Raw genomic sequence first — 15,777 nt, forward strand, 5'->3', positions numbered from 1 at the left:
GGGTTGTCCTGTCAGAGGTCCGACAGACAGGGACGACTTACGACAGGTTTCGGTGAAGTCGCACCTCCACAGAGTGAGTCTGGCTCACGGCAGACATTTCAGACATTAGTAGAAGTCTGGATTTTCCAAAGGGGGGTGTTAGTGAGAACTGTCTGTTGTGCTGGACATTCTCTCGAAGATTTCCTGCCAGACCCCAAAGTAAAATGTCTGTGGAAGATCTGAGTTGTGCTCATGTGAGAATACGGTGAGGAAATGCCCGGGAAATTGCAAGTGGGCGTGATTTATCCTATAGGATCAAAAAGAGGTGCCATACACATAGAAGATGCTGAGGAAGATATCGACTTTGGAAAGAAATCTAGATTCGAGAGCTTCTAGGAGAAAGGGAAGACGCCAGTGTTGATGAGCTGTTAACAAAACCCTTAATGCACAATTTATACATTATGTCCTGCCTCTTTCATGCTCTACACTACCGCTCAAATGAATGTTCTGGAAATGTTCCTGTTGTTTTGAATGCGTCTGACCCGGAGAATCTCTTGCTGCTCCAGACGTTTGGGTCCAGACATTTTCCTTAATTCATGTCGGAAAAGACCATTTACCAGTTGTGTATATGTTACCAGTTTGTGGTTTCTTTAAATGTTTCTTGTGTCAGAGGAATTATTAATTTTATTTTAACTTGAGACTGAAGATTGAAACTGAAAGTGCAGCTGAACACAGCTTTAGTTATCATCGAGTAAACTAACTGTGTCTCATGCAGGGTCAAAGGTCAGTTCAACCAAACCACCAAAAAAAACCCACTTAATCCATTGTGGTTTTTAACCATGAGTTTTACTTTTATCTGGTGAGATTTTAAAACTGTTGAAATATTCGCCACTAAATGCAATGAAGATAAAATTCATGTCCCTGCTTTGTTACTTACTCTGGACAATTGACCCTTTCACAACAATGAGCTCAATGTGTTGCTGACTCATTGAATCACCAGTCTTCATTCACACAAGAACTGTTGTTTTGAAGAAGCCTACCACTGTATTCAAGTGTTTCTTATTTATACTTCTACTTCACTACTTTTTAAGTGTAGTTATCATAAATCATATATATCCTATATTAAATAGATAATATTATCCAGCAGCAAAAGAAGAATGTATGAAAAATATTTATCATATCTTTGTGCATCAAAACAAAGGACATACAAAATATACAAATCCACTGATCCTTACTTTGAATATGCTTTTATAATAATGTTTCATATTTGCATTAAAGCAACATTCTCAATGCTTTTGTTTTGTAATACAGTTTTTAAAAAGTGTTTTATTGCTAGTTTTACTTAAGTTAAGGATATGAGTACTTTTTAACTATGAGCCTTCTGTCTGTGCTGAAGAAGGGAGAGTTTGAGCTGCACTGGATTTTTAATGCACTGACAGAGTATTGGTCCTCATTGGTCAATGGTTATTAACAGATGTCACTACAGGTCCCATCACATTGTCTTCTCCTCTCCACAGACGACTGTCGGACTCCCCAATCTTATTGTCCCCGAGGATCACAGAGGACCCTGTCTTCAGGGTTTAGAGGGGTCAATGGTACTGACCTCTCAGTGGACTGTGTCAACACCAAAGCCTCTGGTCTGAGGCAAGGTCAGTCCTTTTTAGTGGCCTAAAGGCTAAAGATGGACCAAAAGTCCTTTGCTTTCGTCAGAGCCGATTGAGTGTAAAAGAACCTCACTTCCAAAAGAGCTCCTATTTGCTTTTCATGTGGCACAGCAGGCTCATGGGGTCCACTAAGGATGGCAGTCACACACCCCGAAGTCAAGTTGTCTAAATACTTTTGCATTTAGTTTTTGCAGTGACCTTTTTAAAGGTTATTCAGACTGACAAATATGTGTATTATTGGTGTCAAATCAAGTGTAAACCAATTATATTTAAAGCTACAGTACATAAAAATGGGGCCGAATAAGAAATCCCGGCTAATGATGTTACATTTATGTACATGATTTTTGTTTTTGGGTAAAAATATATTCAATGTGGAGTATGAACTAACCTTACTGACCCAGCATTTTGGGCCTGAAATGATGACAGGGCCTGGCCTTCGTTACGCTGCTCTGAAAAATTAGAATAATGGACTATGAAAGAGGGAGAGATCCAAAGAAAGGGACAGGGGGAAGAAAGAGGCTCTTTGGGAAAAGAGGAATTAGATAGGAAGAGGTGCAGAAATAAAAGGAGGGACACAGTGAAATGGAGACAAAATAAGGAGGAGAAAAGAAGGAGGGGTGGGGCTGTAGTGGTGTGATGTGAGTGTTATCATCAGCTCTCATTCTCAGCATGGAATCTATAATGGGAAAATCAACCTCTCTGACTCCTGTGTAATTGGATTTGCCGGGTCTCGTGCTGAATCAGAGCCCAGTGGGTAGCACAAAGCTTGTTAAGATTGGACAAGCATTGCCGGGCCGCTGGGCCGGGGGAGAGGTGGGTCGACAGCAGAGGTAACCTTGACAACTTTTCTGGAGCAGTTAGTGAATAATTAAAATATGTTGAACGCTGAAGTGGTCTCCCACTATTGCCCAATTGACTGAGAGCTTTCCAAATATGAAACAATCCATAATTTGAATGAAACCTGAGCTTTTCTCACACTTAGGTCACTAGAGCAGAGCAAGCAGAATCCTGTGTTACCTCGCATTGTGTGTGTGTGTGAGGGTGTGTTTTCTGATGGTGGTTGCCAGGTTACACAGGTAAACATAATATCACTCCCACCACAGGGTGTAGCTACTTTACCTAAGTCATTTGTTTTTCGTACACAGAAGAAAAATGACTGTTAATATTCATTAGAAATTAATATTCCTGTATCAAATCAACCCTTATTTAATAGTGATAGATCAATTAATGTTTTCTTGCTCATTAACTTCAGTCAGCAAGTCAACTGAGACAGAGACATAAGCCTCTATTATTATTACAGTCCTTAATATATCTGCTGTAAATACATTTTTTTTAAAACAAGTTTCAAAGTGCTTCCCAAGAACAATAAATACAATTCAATAAAAATGTATGTTTTAGTTTTGCTTAATTTAATTATGAATTATTTGTATGCTACTATAGTGTAAATTTTAGCTGAGCAAGCTTATGTTTTTATATTTCATATTTCTATGTATATACTCCACTATTGCATTTTTTATATTTAAGTCTGTGTGTTCTATATTTCACTCCAGTACATTTCTCAACAAATAAAATTGTATCTGTGTTTAAAGATGTATATTATGTACATATCCTCTGTATTTTAACAACATTTTTCATTTGACTTTAATTTGTATGGTTTTTTTTTATGTCACACTTTCACGTGGAGTATACCGAATTTTGACTGTGTGCGACTGTAACAAGTGATTTTCCCTGGCTGATATCAGTACAAATCTTTTCTAACATTATCTAATCTTATAGCTGCGAGACAAATTTTCCCATGAGCACATCTAAATTGGAGTTGAAGGGCCATAATGACTTAACAAGGGGAATCCCAGTATCTCAGTTCAAGCTCCACAAATCTACATGTTCTCAGGTCAGGTCAGTCCGAGAATTTTTGGCTTCATTCCCAACGTCACACTGTAAACTCTCTGATACAATATACATACTTGAAATGCCCCTGCAAACATAAATACTCTGACATTTGAATGCTGTCACTGAAACTTTAATTAGAGGAGCTGTTATCTGCTAATTGCCGTCACCCAAGCAAAAAATGTGCTAATTGCATTTGGGCACCAACCCAGTGCCATTTCACAGAAGCCACATTGCATTGGCAGCTCTAAACAATGTCACTCCGCTGACAAGCATTGTCATGCTGAGTAATAAAAGCAGCTGATGATTAGTTGGTAATGTATCCATCCAATCAAAGATCAGTAACCAGACCTAGACTTGGAACGCAGGGAGAAAGAGCCTCCGGGCTTTTCTTTCTGCTGGTAGTGATGTGATGGAGCTCAGACGTAAAGAGAAGGCGAGACGGAGAACCAAGGAGAGAGGGAAAGGGGGATGGTTGGATTGGTGTAGTTTGGATCTTGTTTCTGTATTGTTATGTTACACTCAGTAGAGCAGTAGATACCCAGGTAAGAACTGAATAAGATCTCTGTCTCTCCTCCTCCTACAGCATGAATGATTAAGCACCCGGCCCACAGTGGCCTGAGCCTGGGTCAGGATGGTGTGGAGAAGCATATGTGCTCAGAGGCCTCGACGCAACATCACCATCAATGTACTACTACTGCATTCTGGATGAATGAGCCACTAGACAGAACAGAGAGGACAGTGGTTTTGAATTTAATCTGGACAACAGTGAATAATCTAGCGTCTACAGATTCACTGATTGTCTCCATGCAGAGAGACACAGGAGGACTCGCTCTTCTTGTCTAACTTCTCTGGTCCAAAGGAGATTTGTTCTGGTGTGGATCCCCACTGAGATTCTGCACCTGGCGGGAGAAAAGCTTCAGAGATGCAGGTTTGGGTTTTCTTTTGTCTTATCATGTGTTGTTTTTACCACCAAACAAATAGCAGCTTGGGTCAGTTCAGACTATGGGCTCAGAGTGGATCAAACTTGAAAGCTATGACTCTTGCATCTTCTGGCTGAAACCTTCTCAGTCCCGTTCATGTTTATCGGCAAATGTCATTAATCGCCATATAGTCAAGAAGTGTTCTCCACCCTGACTCGGGTAGATGAGATGGTGAACGACACTTCAGTGAAAAGCTACGACCAGCAGCCAGTTTGATTAGGTCAGAATAAAAGACCAGAAGCGGGGGGAACAGATAACGGGGCTCTGTCCAAAGGCAACAAAATCCTCAAACAACAAATTTAACTTAATAACAAAAACCTGTGTGTTTGATTTACAATAAAATAATTTGCATTATTTTAAAGAGGTTTATGTGCTGGACTGTTTCCTGGCTGGAAGCAGTGCCTTCCTGGAGCCTTGATCTGGTCTCCAAGCTGTTCTCCCACTTGCTTGGATTCAACTCAAACCATCAGATATTGTTTATATAAGTTTGTAAGTGAAGCCAAAGGGTCTGGACCGAACCTGGTGGCTGGCTGCAGAATAGGTTAAAAAAAAAAAATCCTGCCTGCTCCATGTTAATCGTTGGGACATGGAATGAAAATAAATGTCAAATAAACATAAACATGGTCTCTGTTATTTAAGTTAAATATGAGACCTAATTGTGATTGGTCGAGCGTGTGTATTGAAGGGACCTCTCTGGACCCATCAGCGGATCGCAACTGCACTGACTCTGGATCCCACTGTGCAAGATGTAGGCGTTCATAGCCAAGTTAATGTTGCTTCATTTCATACAATCTACATGTTTGCAGTATTTGTGATAAGCTAAGCTGACTGGCTGCTTGCTGTAGCTCCGCATTCAGTGTTCAGAGGTGTATCATGTTTGTATTTGCCAATATTTTGACATTTTGCTTCAAGAGGTGTTTGGTAACAGTCGCCTGATCCATAGAAACTATACAGAACCAGGAGGTAAGGAAGTAGCTTTTAGTTGTCCTGACATATGATGACCTTTAAGCTCAAGTGGAGGTTTCACCTACAAACTAGATAATCGTGCATTATTCTTGTTACGAGTTGAGATAAACCTTCCTATTAGTTGGTAAATTGCTGTGTCCTATATCTCCCTCCCTCCCTCCCTCCTCCCCTCCCCCTGCTCCTTACACGGATGAGGTCACTCTGTCTCAGGCAACACTGACACTCTAGACCAAGTTGAGGGACCATCTCTTAATTAAAATACAATTGGTTGTGCTCTGAGGTAGCGAGGCCATTCACCTGATCTGACAATGGCTCAGTGGATTCATTACATAATCATTCTTTCCGCTGTGCATCATATTGGGCCATCGATTGTTAATTATAACTGGTATTACCGTCCAGTCCGCTCGGGTCGTATTCACACAAAGCTTCTAATAACACATGCATGAGGAAAACTTCTTCTATCCGTCCTCTCTGGACAAGAAATCCTGAACGCCCACTCAGTGTTCAGCCTTTCTAGCGCAGTGTCACTGGAAACACTTGTGCGTGCTGCGGACAGATCTGTTTAAAAGAAATACCTGCAGGGCCCCAGAGGAAACCTGAATTGAAACCTTTGGACTTTGTCAGGGCGCTGAATGAAAACCTAGAAACTTAGGCGTTATTATCCCCACTGAATTCATTATCCCTCCTCTTGACAGGGGCTTATCTGTTCATGTTATTACTTGTAATACTGTATGGCAGATCCCTAAGTCACGCTGTCCCAGCATATTGTCTGCCTGTGCTGCCCCGAGAGAAGTTTGTTCCCATGAAGCAAAGGGGGTGTCACGGATAGCCCACACCAGCACCGCTACCATTACATCGGCAGATTGATTCTGACGTGCAAAAAAGAGTTCCTTCAATGATATTGTTCACCTGTCTCATTGGCTTAAAATGGGTGGGTGGTGGGGGGGGCGGCTCTGGGAAGGGGGTCGGGTAAGGGTTATTGGTGGGGACACGGGGTGAGGGGTATTGTTGGGTAGAGGGGGTGAGCACTGGGGATGTGGGGCTGACAGGTGGAAAAAAAACTCTCATCTGACTAGCCTCCTCTCTCCTTCCATGGGGCCCCGTGTGAGCAGAGTAATGAAGTCCAAATTACAGCACAGGATTGCTAAGAACAAGCCTCTATTGTTCGCCCCCGGGGCAAACTAAATGAGTGTCACAGCAAGCAGCGGGACACAGACCGTTACTGCAGCGTTTAGTCTGCCCCGTTGTCTCAAGATGGCCCCGTTTCAGAGGTTCTCAGATCAGACAAATGCTGCTCCCCTCCTGCCCCCCCCCCCCTTCGCCCTCACCCTTCCTCTGTACAGCCAACCCCTCCCCAACTCCTCACCCCAAAATAGGCCAAATCTCCTCCATTGTGTTTCGACTGCCTAGTGTGAAATTCACTGTGACGTTAAATGTTTTCTAATGAATAATTACTGAATGGATATGCAGGGGGAATATGTGTAATGGATTGTAGACTGCATTTTAAAGACGTCTTTTTTGTCTCCGCTCCGTGGTATTTACAGGACAAAAACACTTGGCCTTTCTCAGAAGAAACGAGGGCCATAGGCGGAGGATAGAAGCAGGGGAGGAGGGGGAACGGAGGGCTTTGTGTCAATTAGATCCAATGGATTATCTTTTTTAATGTTTTTACAGAGAGAGTTGAGAATCAAAGGACTTCTGCTTCCAAAGGAGGGAGAGAGAGAGAGAGAGAAAAATACAAAACCAACAAAAGCTGGGAAAACCTTTGGTCTAAGTGTTGGTGCTGAGAATGCAAAACAGATTGGTGGAATTTTTCCCACTATGCTTTTTAAATGTGCCGCTGTTTCGGGCTCCCTGAGTCCATTTGCACAGTGTGTTATGTAGGCGTCAGCTCTGGTGAACCGTGGGCTGCCGGCCAAGGTCTCTGTGTGCTGTGTAGTGATCATTAGCTTCTGTCTGTTCGTCCGCACAATCACAGAGCTTTGCTTCAAAGACGCATAGGACCTCTGGACCTCTCATTTCAATTGAACTAACAGGGACCATGTTTGTGCTTTTCCTGGGGCTTTTTCCAGTGCGGTCCTCCCCCACAGAGACATTTATTCCAACATTTATTCATCCAGCTGCATTTGCCAAAATACACTTCAAAATTTAGACTTCATTGTTATGCATGCAAAGATGTGTTGCACTTGTTATAGTAACTTTGGCAGAGGCTGCTTCCTCTTAAATTCTGAATTTCTCTCAGTGATAAATACACACAATTATAAAGCTTTAAACTCTGACAATCTCAAACTTACAACTATGAAGAATTGGATCCATACATGTGTTTTAGAAATATATAAATTTGCAGATAATGGGGCTGAATACCAGCATTTTAAACTCACTCCAGCTGCACTGAGGTCTTTGTATCTAGGTCACTAATGGTTGATACGACCTGTTGCTCAGGGTCAGCTGGACATGGAGGGCGCCCTGACTGCCAGGGACCGGGTGGGAATCCAGGATTTTGTCCTCCTGGATGAAACCACAGAGGAGGCCTTCCTAAGCAACCTGAAGAAACGCTTCAACAAGGATCTCATATATGTGAGTGTGTAGTAAAACCCTGATGTGCACTTTCACAGTACATATATGTAACTTTTAACTCTTTCTTTTAGACGTACATCGGCACTTTGTTAGTGTCTGTTAATCCTTATAAAGAGCTGGACATGTACAATAGCAAACAGATGGATCTCTACATGGGTGTCAACTTTTTTGAGCTTCCACCACACATGTGAGTATTATCTATAATGCGAATGTGAGGGTGCATGTGCAGTGACCCGAGGTTGAAATAAGAAATAGGATTGGTTTTGCCTCCCTGCAGCTACGCCTTGGCAGACAACGCTTACCACACCATGCTGACTGAGTTCAACAATCACTTCATCCTCATCTCTGGGGAGAGCGGAGCCGGAAAGACTGAGGCCTCCAAGAAGATTCTGCAGTATTACGCCGTCAGCTGTCCGAGCACCGCTCTGCTCAACACAGTACGGGACAAAATGCTCATGTCCAACCCTGTCCTCGAGGTCTGACCACTTCCTGTGACATCATTGTAAAGACAAACCAAAAAGAAGGACTTGCTGACATTTATTATTCTGTGTGATATGGTTGATATGTGTGTGTGTTTTTCTGCAGGCTTTTGGGAACGCCAAAACACTAAAAAACGACAACTCAAGTCGGTTTGGGAAGTATATGGACATTCAGTTTGACAGTGAGGTAAACGTCAGGTGGCAAGTGTCTCCGAAAACAATTCCAGTATACTATAAATAAGAAAATTTAAAATGAAGAGTGTTATGAAATAAAAAATAAGGAGAAATACTACTTTGGTTACTTTTGGGAACCTGTGGATGGTTGAAATGTGCAAAATTAAAATGAGAAGCTAAGCCTATCAAAAAGAAAATTGGTTAATCTTCAAATAAGAAGCCTTAAATGACTTTAGGGTTAAATTGCAGAAATCAAAGGATCAATTTGTTAATCCAATAGAAATTAATCTCAAAATACAATATGAGCCACAACTATCCTTTCACAGTTCTGGAAAATAAGTTTTCAAAAAGATCATACTTTATCCTCGAAAACTCTTTTCAATCGGGCCACTGTACCATAGGCTGTGTGTGTTTTTTGCAAGTTGTAGAGCTGCTGTCTTTAGGATGATGATGCCTCTAGGGGGAAGCAGTCGGAGGCCACATCCTGAACTACCTGTTGGAGAAGTCGAGGGTGGTGCACCAGAATCACGGGGAGAGAAACTTCCACATCTTCTACCAGTTGGTGCAGGGAGGAGAGGACGACCTGCTCCACCAGCTGGGCCTGGAGAGAGACTGCCAGCACTACAAGTATCTTACCCAGGTATTAACATCACTGCAATCGTGGTGTGATGAATTAGATGAGACACTCGTACAATTTTGTCATTGTGTCGTTTACTCTCTTTGACAGGGAGAGTGTGCCATTGTGTCCTCCATTAATGACAAGAACGAATGGAAAACGGTCAAAAATGCACTGCAGGTCATCAGCATCGACGAGATCAACACTAATGTGAGTTGGCTGCTGTTGCTCACTGGGACCCTGCAGTTTTCACATCATGTTTGAAATGTTTTTTTTTTGTCTGTGCAGCACTTGTTTGGAATAATTGCGAGTGTCCTCCATTTGGGGAACATTGAGTTTGACCCTGACAGTAAAGGCCGTGCCCTCCTGAGCAACAACGGAGCACTACGCTGGGTCTCAAATGTAAGAAGACATCATAATGTGTGGCATCGTCACAAAAAGTCAAAGACGAAACTCATTTCACGTTTTATGTTCTCGCAGCTACTCGGGGTTGATGCTCAGACTCTACAAGAGGGACTGACGTACAGGAAGATCGAGGCCAGTAAAGATCAGGTGGTCCTTTGGTTTCATTCATCAGAAGACAGTGTTTATATTTAAAATTCTTAAACTTCAAGTTCTACTTAAAACGATTCTGTATCTGTGGAAAGGTCCTCAGCCCGTTCACAATCGATCACGCCATCTACGCCAGAGATGCCCTGGCTAAGGCCATGTACGGACAGACCTTCACCTGGCTAGTCAACAGGATCAACGAGTCCATGGAGAACAAGGTGAGAAGAAGAAGAGCGGGCAACAGATGACAAACTGAACCAATGAAGATGACTTTCTATTCTAACTGTTTTTCTACCAGGACTCTACAAGAAAGACTGTAATAGGGCTTCTGGACATTTATGGCTTTGAGGTGTTCTATGTTAACAGGTATTTCAGCCATTTTCATATATTTTAGCACAATTTAATGTTAGGGTTTGATGAATTCTTCAAGAAAAATTGTCAACTTCTGGATATTTAATCTGAGATGTTTTTTGTTTCCGCAGTTTTGAGCAGTTCTGTATAAACTATTGCAACGAGAAGCTGCAGCAGCTTTTTATCCAGTTGACACTCAAGTCTGAGCAGGAGGAATACGAAGCGGAGGATATCGAGGTAATCCTGACGACCCGGGAAAAAGAAGTGTTTACATTAATTTGCATTATATAGATTTTAATTCACTTTCTGTTTTTTGGGACCTTTCCCTAGTGGGAGCCCGTACAATTCTTCAATAATAAGATCATCTGTGATCTGGTTGAGGAGAAACACAGAGGAATCATATCCATACTGGTATGTAAGACGCTTTTCAAATACACTGTAACCATAAAATATTGTGAAAGTGTGCGAAATAACTCTCCTGCAGGATGAGGAGTGTCTGAGACCAGGAGAAGCCACAGATCTCACCTTCCTGGACAGACTGGAGGATAAGATGGGAAATCACCCGCACTTTGTCACGTGAGTCGACTTCGATTTGCAAGAGAGTATTGACATTTGCTCTGGATAAACTAAATCTTAAATAGTCTTGCATTGGAACACCATGTATCAAGTCACATTTGATAATGAAGTGGTTGTTCAATTAAATACATCTAAATGATACTGAGTGAGTATCATGGTTCTGCTCACCGTGCGACTGGTGAGTGAGCCGACAGTGAGCCGATAGAGATGGAGGATTAGGATTCGCCTCTCACTCTTCATCCCTCCGTCTCTCTCCACCTCTTTACAGGCACAAACTGGCCGACAAAGTGACACGTAAGACTCTGGAGAGGGGAGATTTCCGTCTCCTGCATTATGCCGGGGAGGTCACCTACTGTGTTGTGGGTAAAAAGGAATCACAATCTGAGGCCCCAAACATCTAAATCTTTTTTCAGTTTCGGCTCAGAAACAGTCCATGACTCCTGGTGTATTTGTTTTTATTTCCGCTGTGATGTTCTAGGTTTCCTGGACAAAAATAACGACCTGTTATACAGAAACATAAAAGATGTGAGTCAACAGTTTTCTACTTTATATGATGTGAGACAGAAAATAAGCTGAGATTTAGCTCCTGCGGTGAAAATGAAGCAAGAGGGAAATGGCAAATGAACTTGAAATTAATATGTTGCTTTGTGTGTGTGTGTGTGTGTGTGTGTGTGTGTGTGTGTGTGTGTGTGTGTGTGTGTGTGTGTGTGTGTGTGTGTGTGTTTATACACCTTCTCATAGCTGATGTGTCAGTCTAAAAATGCCATAGTCAAAGAGTGCTTCTCCACCATGGCTCTAGACAGCAGGCGGAGACCAGAAACAGTGAGTCATAATAAGATTTCTCTCTCCATATCATCCAAAGTAATATATAATTCGAAATACTTTGCTATAGCTGAGATTTATTATCAAGCTTACAAATGATCTTTGCCTTGAAGAAAGGACTGGAGCCAACACAGCACACATGTGATACACCCTGCGATGTATTCAGAGAGAATATGTGTACAATATGTGGCTGATATGAAGTTTGCACGACAGTTTTACACTGAAAAAAACATGTTTATTTTCTTAATTCAAGTATTCAGATCTTTTTATTTATTGTGAATAAGGATATATATTTATGTTTAGACTGTAAAATATCAAGCTGCAATTAAATTTTAAATATATCAGCCAATACATCAGTATCACAAATTTGTACTCACTAATATCGGTTTTGACACAGGCCCCCAAAATCTATATTGGTCGAGCTCTAGTACACTGTAGAGATTATGAAATGAGAAGAAACAAATTAGTAAATGGTCTGGATTATGTAGATTGACCTCTGAGACAAAGACAAGTCATTCTTTCATTTACAAGTCAGTGGCAGAGGGCCTGTGTCATCATGGAGCCATATGGATCTGACAGATGAACTGTTGGGGATTACCTCCCTGGTGTTGTGTCTGTAGGTGGCGACCCAGTTTAAGAGCAGCCTGCTGAAGCTGACAGAGATCCTCATGGCTAAGGAGGCCTGGTACATACGTTGTCTTAAATCCAATGAGTCCAAACAGCCAGGTACTTGAATTGATGGAGAAGCACATTTAGATGTTTTGTTTCCATGAAGGAGTGAATTCGATCCTCGTCTCGCTCCCAAACTCACAGGTCAGTTTGACGAAGCACTGATCAGACACCAGGTGAAGTACCTGGGCCTAATGGAGCACCTCAGGGTCCGACGAGCGGGTTTCGCTTACAGACGCAAATATGAGGTTTTCTTGAAGAGGTATGACGGAGCACAGGACTTTGTTTTTTTCAAATTAAAGAACCTGTTTAATTGAGTTCTTCCTTTTCTGCTTCATTTAAAACATCCCGTGTGGGCTGTTGCTGTATCTCACAGATACAAACCTCTGTGCCCGGCCACCTGGCCTCACTGGAGAGGAATGCCCGCTGACGGAGTGGAAGTGCTGATTCAACATCTGGGCTACATGCCAAACGAATACAAAATGGGGCGGTGAGGACACTTCCTAATTACAACAGAGCAAATGCACTTTAAACCAGGAGTAACCGAGAGCCTTTTTTTTAACCCTCATTTGTTTTAGAACAAAAATATTCATCCGCCACCCGAGGACACTTTATGCCACAGAGGATGCTTATGAGAGATGTAAACATGAACTAGGTGAGTGTAAATCAGCTCTAAAACGATTTAATAATAGCTCATCCCTATATCTGCACAATGATCCAGCCTAATGCTCTGAACCTGCAGCGACAAGACTCCAGGCCAAATACAGAGGGTACAGGGCGAAAGGAGAATTCAGGAAACAAAAAGAAGCTGGTGAGTCTCACAGCACATGATCTCGAAGGGGGACGTACCATTCTGCAATCACACCCCCCCTGTTATCTTCCTCACATCCTCAGCCACTAAGATTGAAACTTGTTGGAGAGGAGTGCAGGCTCGGAAGGAGAGAGAGAAGAGAGCCTGGGCTGTGAAAGTCATCAAGAAGTAAGAAAGAAGAAATATCATCATCCCACAGCTCAACCCCTCCCCCCCCTGTTATTTGATAAACTAATATTTAACAACCTGTGTCAGATTCATTAAAGGCTACATGACCAGAGGAGAGGCTAAGAGCACGGACAACTCCGAGTACCTGGTCTTTGTGAGGCAGAGTTACTTGAACCGACTCAAACTCAATCTGCCAAAGACCGTTTTGGATAAAACCACCTGGTTAACTCCACCAGCTGTGGTCAAAGAGGTGAACTGGTTCATCGCTTCCATAGCCAAACAGATAAATGACATGCTGACATTTTATTTTGTGCATGTTTCTGTTCTTGCCAGGCATCAGAGACCCTGCGTACGCTTCACTACCGCCTCATGGTGCGGAGGTATGTGAGGGGAATCACACCCCAGAAGAAAGCACAGGTATCTCCCATGTTGAACCTGCTGTATGAAACTGGATCATCACATGTTCTGTTTCTAGAGAGATTGATATTGTTTTTTCATCCCCTCAGTTTCAAATGAAACTTGTCACCAGCTCCCTCTTCAAGGGGAAAAAGGACGGTTATCCACAGAGTGTTGCTTCACCTTTCTTAGACACCAGAATCAGTAAGTATCAGATATTCTGTAGTCACAATACCATTTGATTCTTTAAATAATAATAATATAATGATATCCTTTATTTATACAGCATTTTTCCAGTACACAGATACAAAGGAAAAATGGAGATTAAAAGAACAGCAATCAAACCAAGGGAAAGATAAACAGTTCGTAAAACAGAGGGAAATAAAATATAATGTCAAACATTCATAAAACCCTAAAATGCTTCATGAGCAGATTTTAAAGACACAAATGATGTTGCCTGTCTGATCTCAATCTTTAAACTGCTGCACAGTTTTGGGGCAAAGGCCCGGGATAAACCAACAGATCTATAGATCTACGTGAACGCCCGGCACATAGAGGGTTAATTAGTCGCTGATGCAGTTAGGAGCGAGGCCCTTTAGTACTTTATAAGTGATGCGTTTTCAACTGTTTTTTTTGCATCATTTAATATCTCCAGGTGAACAAGACATAAACCCGAAGGTCATGCAGTTGATTCGTAATGAGCGCATCAAGGTAATAAACTCTCATCATACACCCAGTGAGAAAAACAGCATCACATCCAACACGCCTCACTGAGTTGTATCCTGTGTTTGTGCAGTACACTGTCCCCGTAGTGAAGTATCACAGGAACGGTTTCAAACCGAAGCCTCGGCAGCTCATCCTCACCCAGACGGCTGCCTACGTGGTGGATGAGGCCAAGATCACGCAGAGAGTCCTCTACAGCTTCCTCAAAGGTCACTTCAACACGAGGCTCCACACTTTACACTTCTCCATCAGGGAGGCTTTGAGGTGTGATTGAACTTGTTCTTCACTCACTGCAGGTATTTCAGTCAGTAATTTGACTGATGGCACCATTGTTTTCCACATAACATGTGAGGACCCCAAACAGAAGGTATGTGTACATACAGCAGATATTCAGGATTTTCAGAAAGAATTCTTATTCATAGTAAAAAAGAATTTGTATTGTAAATCTGAGTGATCTGATCTGTGTGGATCAAATCAAACTTATTAACAGAGAGGAAAAAGCTGCCTCAATTGTAGAGTTCAGATACGTAGAGGAAGTTTCCTCACAGATTTTCAGTTTCTTGAAAATGACATTTTCTATTCATTCTTTTATTCTGTGGTTGTTTCAGGGGGACCTGGTGATGCAGTGTGACCACTTGTTTGAGTTTTTGACCAAACTCGGTGTCATTGCTAACAAACAAAACGTGATCAAAGTGGTTCAGGGCAGGTGAGTGTGTATCTAAGTCAGACAGGAATCTCAAATAAATTAAATTTGATATGTGACTCTATCCACCTGTTTGCCCTGATTCTTAGTATCAAGATTGAAACCCAGCCAGGGAAAGAGAGTGCAGTGGACTTCAGCACTGGACCGGAGCCCATGGTGTACAAGGCCAAGAACGGACACCTCATGGTGGTGAGTGGAGGCCGGTGATGATGAAGAATTTATGTACTGATGCGCTCTGATCTGAATTGAATCTGCAGATGAGGAGACATCACTTTGAAACAAACTGGGTTTCTCTGCAGGTTACCACTCGGGCTCGGGTACGGTAACGTGTGAGGAGGAGACACACAAGAAGCCTCTGCATATTTCATCAGGAGACCCTTGAAGGGAAGATCGACATGTCTGCGCCTGAGCAGAAAGAGCTGCACTTTACAAACCCTGGATAAACTCGTTCGTTCGACAATGACATCTTTGTTTTTCATCCACTCACAGTACTAAAAGTAATTTTTCACCAAAGACTATTAAATTGCACTGAAAGGTTAATTTCACCATCTTTTTATCTTCGTTGTTTTTGGCACTAAAGTTGAAAACAAGGGTTGACACTCGAGTGTAAATCAACACAATGCAAGACACTCAGCTTGAAAAGATCGTCTCATTCTGGTGTTGAAACTTTCGCCACGTGTCATA

General features: G+C 42.2%; 1 protein-coding gene across 1 annotated transcript; it reads left to right on the forward strand.

Moving 5' to 3' along the window:
* The first annotated feature begins 7,909 nt into the window (after positions 1-7,909).
* On the forward strand, positions 7,910-15,658 carry myo1ha (myosin IHa). Its single transcript, XM_061071359.1, has 31 exons — positions 7,910-8,056; positions 8,128-8,243; positions 8,334-8,532; positions 8,642-8,722; positions 9,170-9,349; positions 9,437-9,535; positions 9,614-9,727; positions 9,806-9,877; positions 9,973-10,092; positions 10,173-10,240; positions 10,357-10,462; positions 10,556-10,636; positions 10,710-10,801; positions 11,070-11,164; positions 11,280-11,326; positions 11,543-11,623; positions 12,244-12,349; positions 12,437-12,554; positions 12,669-12,782; positions 12,871-12,947; positions 13,035-13,103; positions 13,187-13,271; positions 13,359-13,521; positions 13,605-13,688; positions 13,778-13,871; positions 14,323-14,378; positions 14,464-14,599; positions 14,687-14,757; positions 14,999-15,096; positions 15,183-15,282; positions 15,393-15,658. Exons 1-31 carry the CDS (start codon positions 7,934-7,936, stop codon positions 15,417-15,419), a joined length of 3,072 nt encoding a protein of 1,023 aa, XP_060927342.1. The 5' UTR covers positions 7,910-7,933; the 3' UTR covers positions 15,420-15,658.
* The last annotated feature ends 119 nt before the right edge of the window (positions 15,659-15,777 follow it).

Source organism: Limanda limanda, chromosome 5, assembly GCF_963576545.1.
Source record: "Limanda limanda chromosome 5, fLimLim1.1, whole genome shotgun sequence".
NCBI lineage: Eukaryota > Metazoa > Chordata > Actinopteri > Pleuronectiformes > Pleuronectidae > Limanda > Limanda limanda.

What these genes read in the sequence shown, in the direction of transcription:
- myo1ha (XM_061071359.1), top strand. Translation starts at nt 7,934, where the DNA reads ATGGAGGGCGCCCTGACTGCCAGGGACCGGGTGGGAATCCAGGATTTT. An exon ending in TATACAGAAACATAAAAGAT is followed by an intron (nt 11,327 to 11,542) that starts GTGAGTCAACAG and finishes ACCTTCTCATAG; the next exon opens with CTGATGTGTCAGTCTAAAAA. An exon ending in CACCAGCTGTGGTCAAAGAG is followed by an intron (nt 13,522 to 13,604) that starts GTGAACTGGTTC and finishes TGTTCTTGCCAG; the next exon opens with GCATCAGAGACCCTGCGTAC.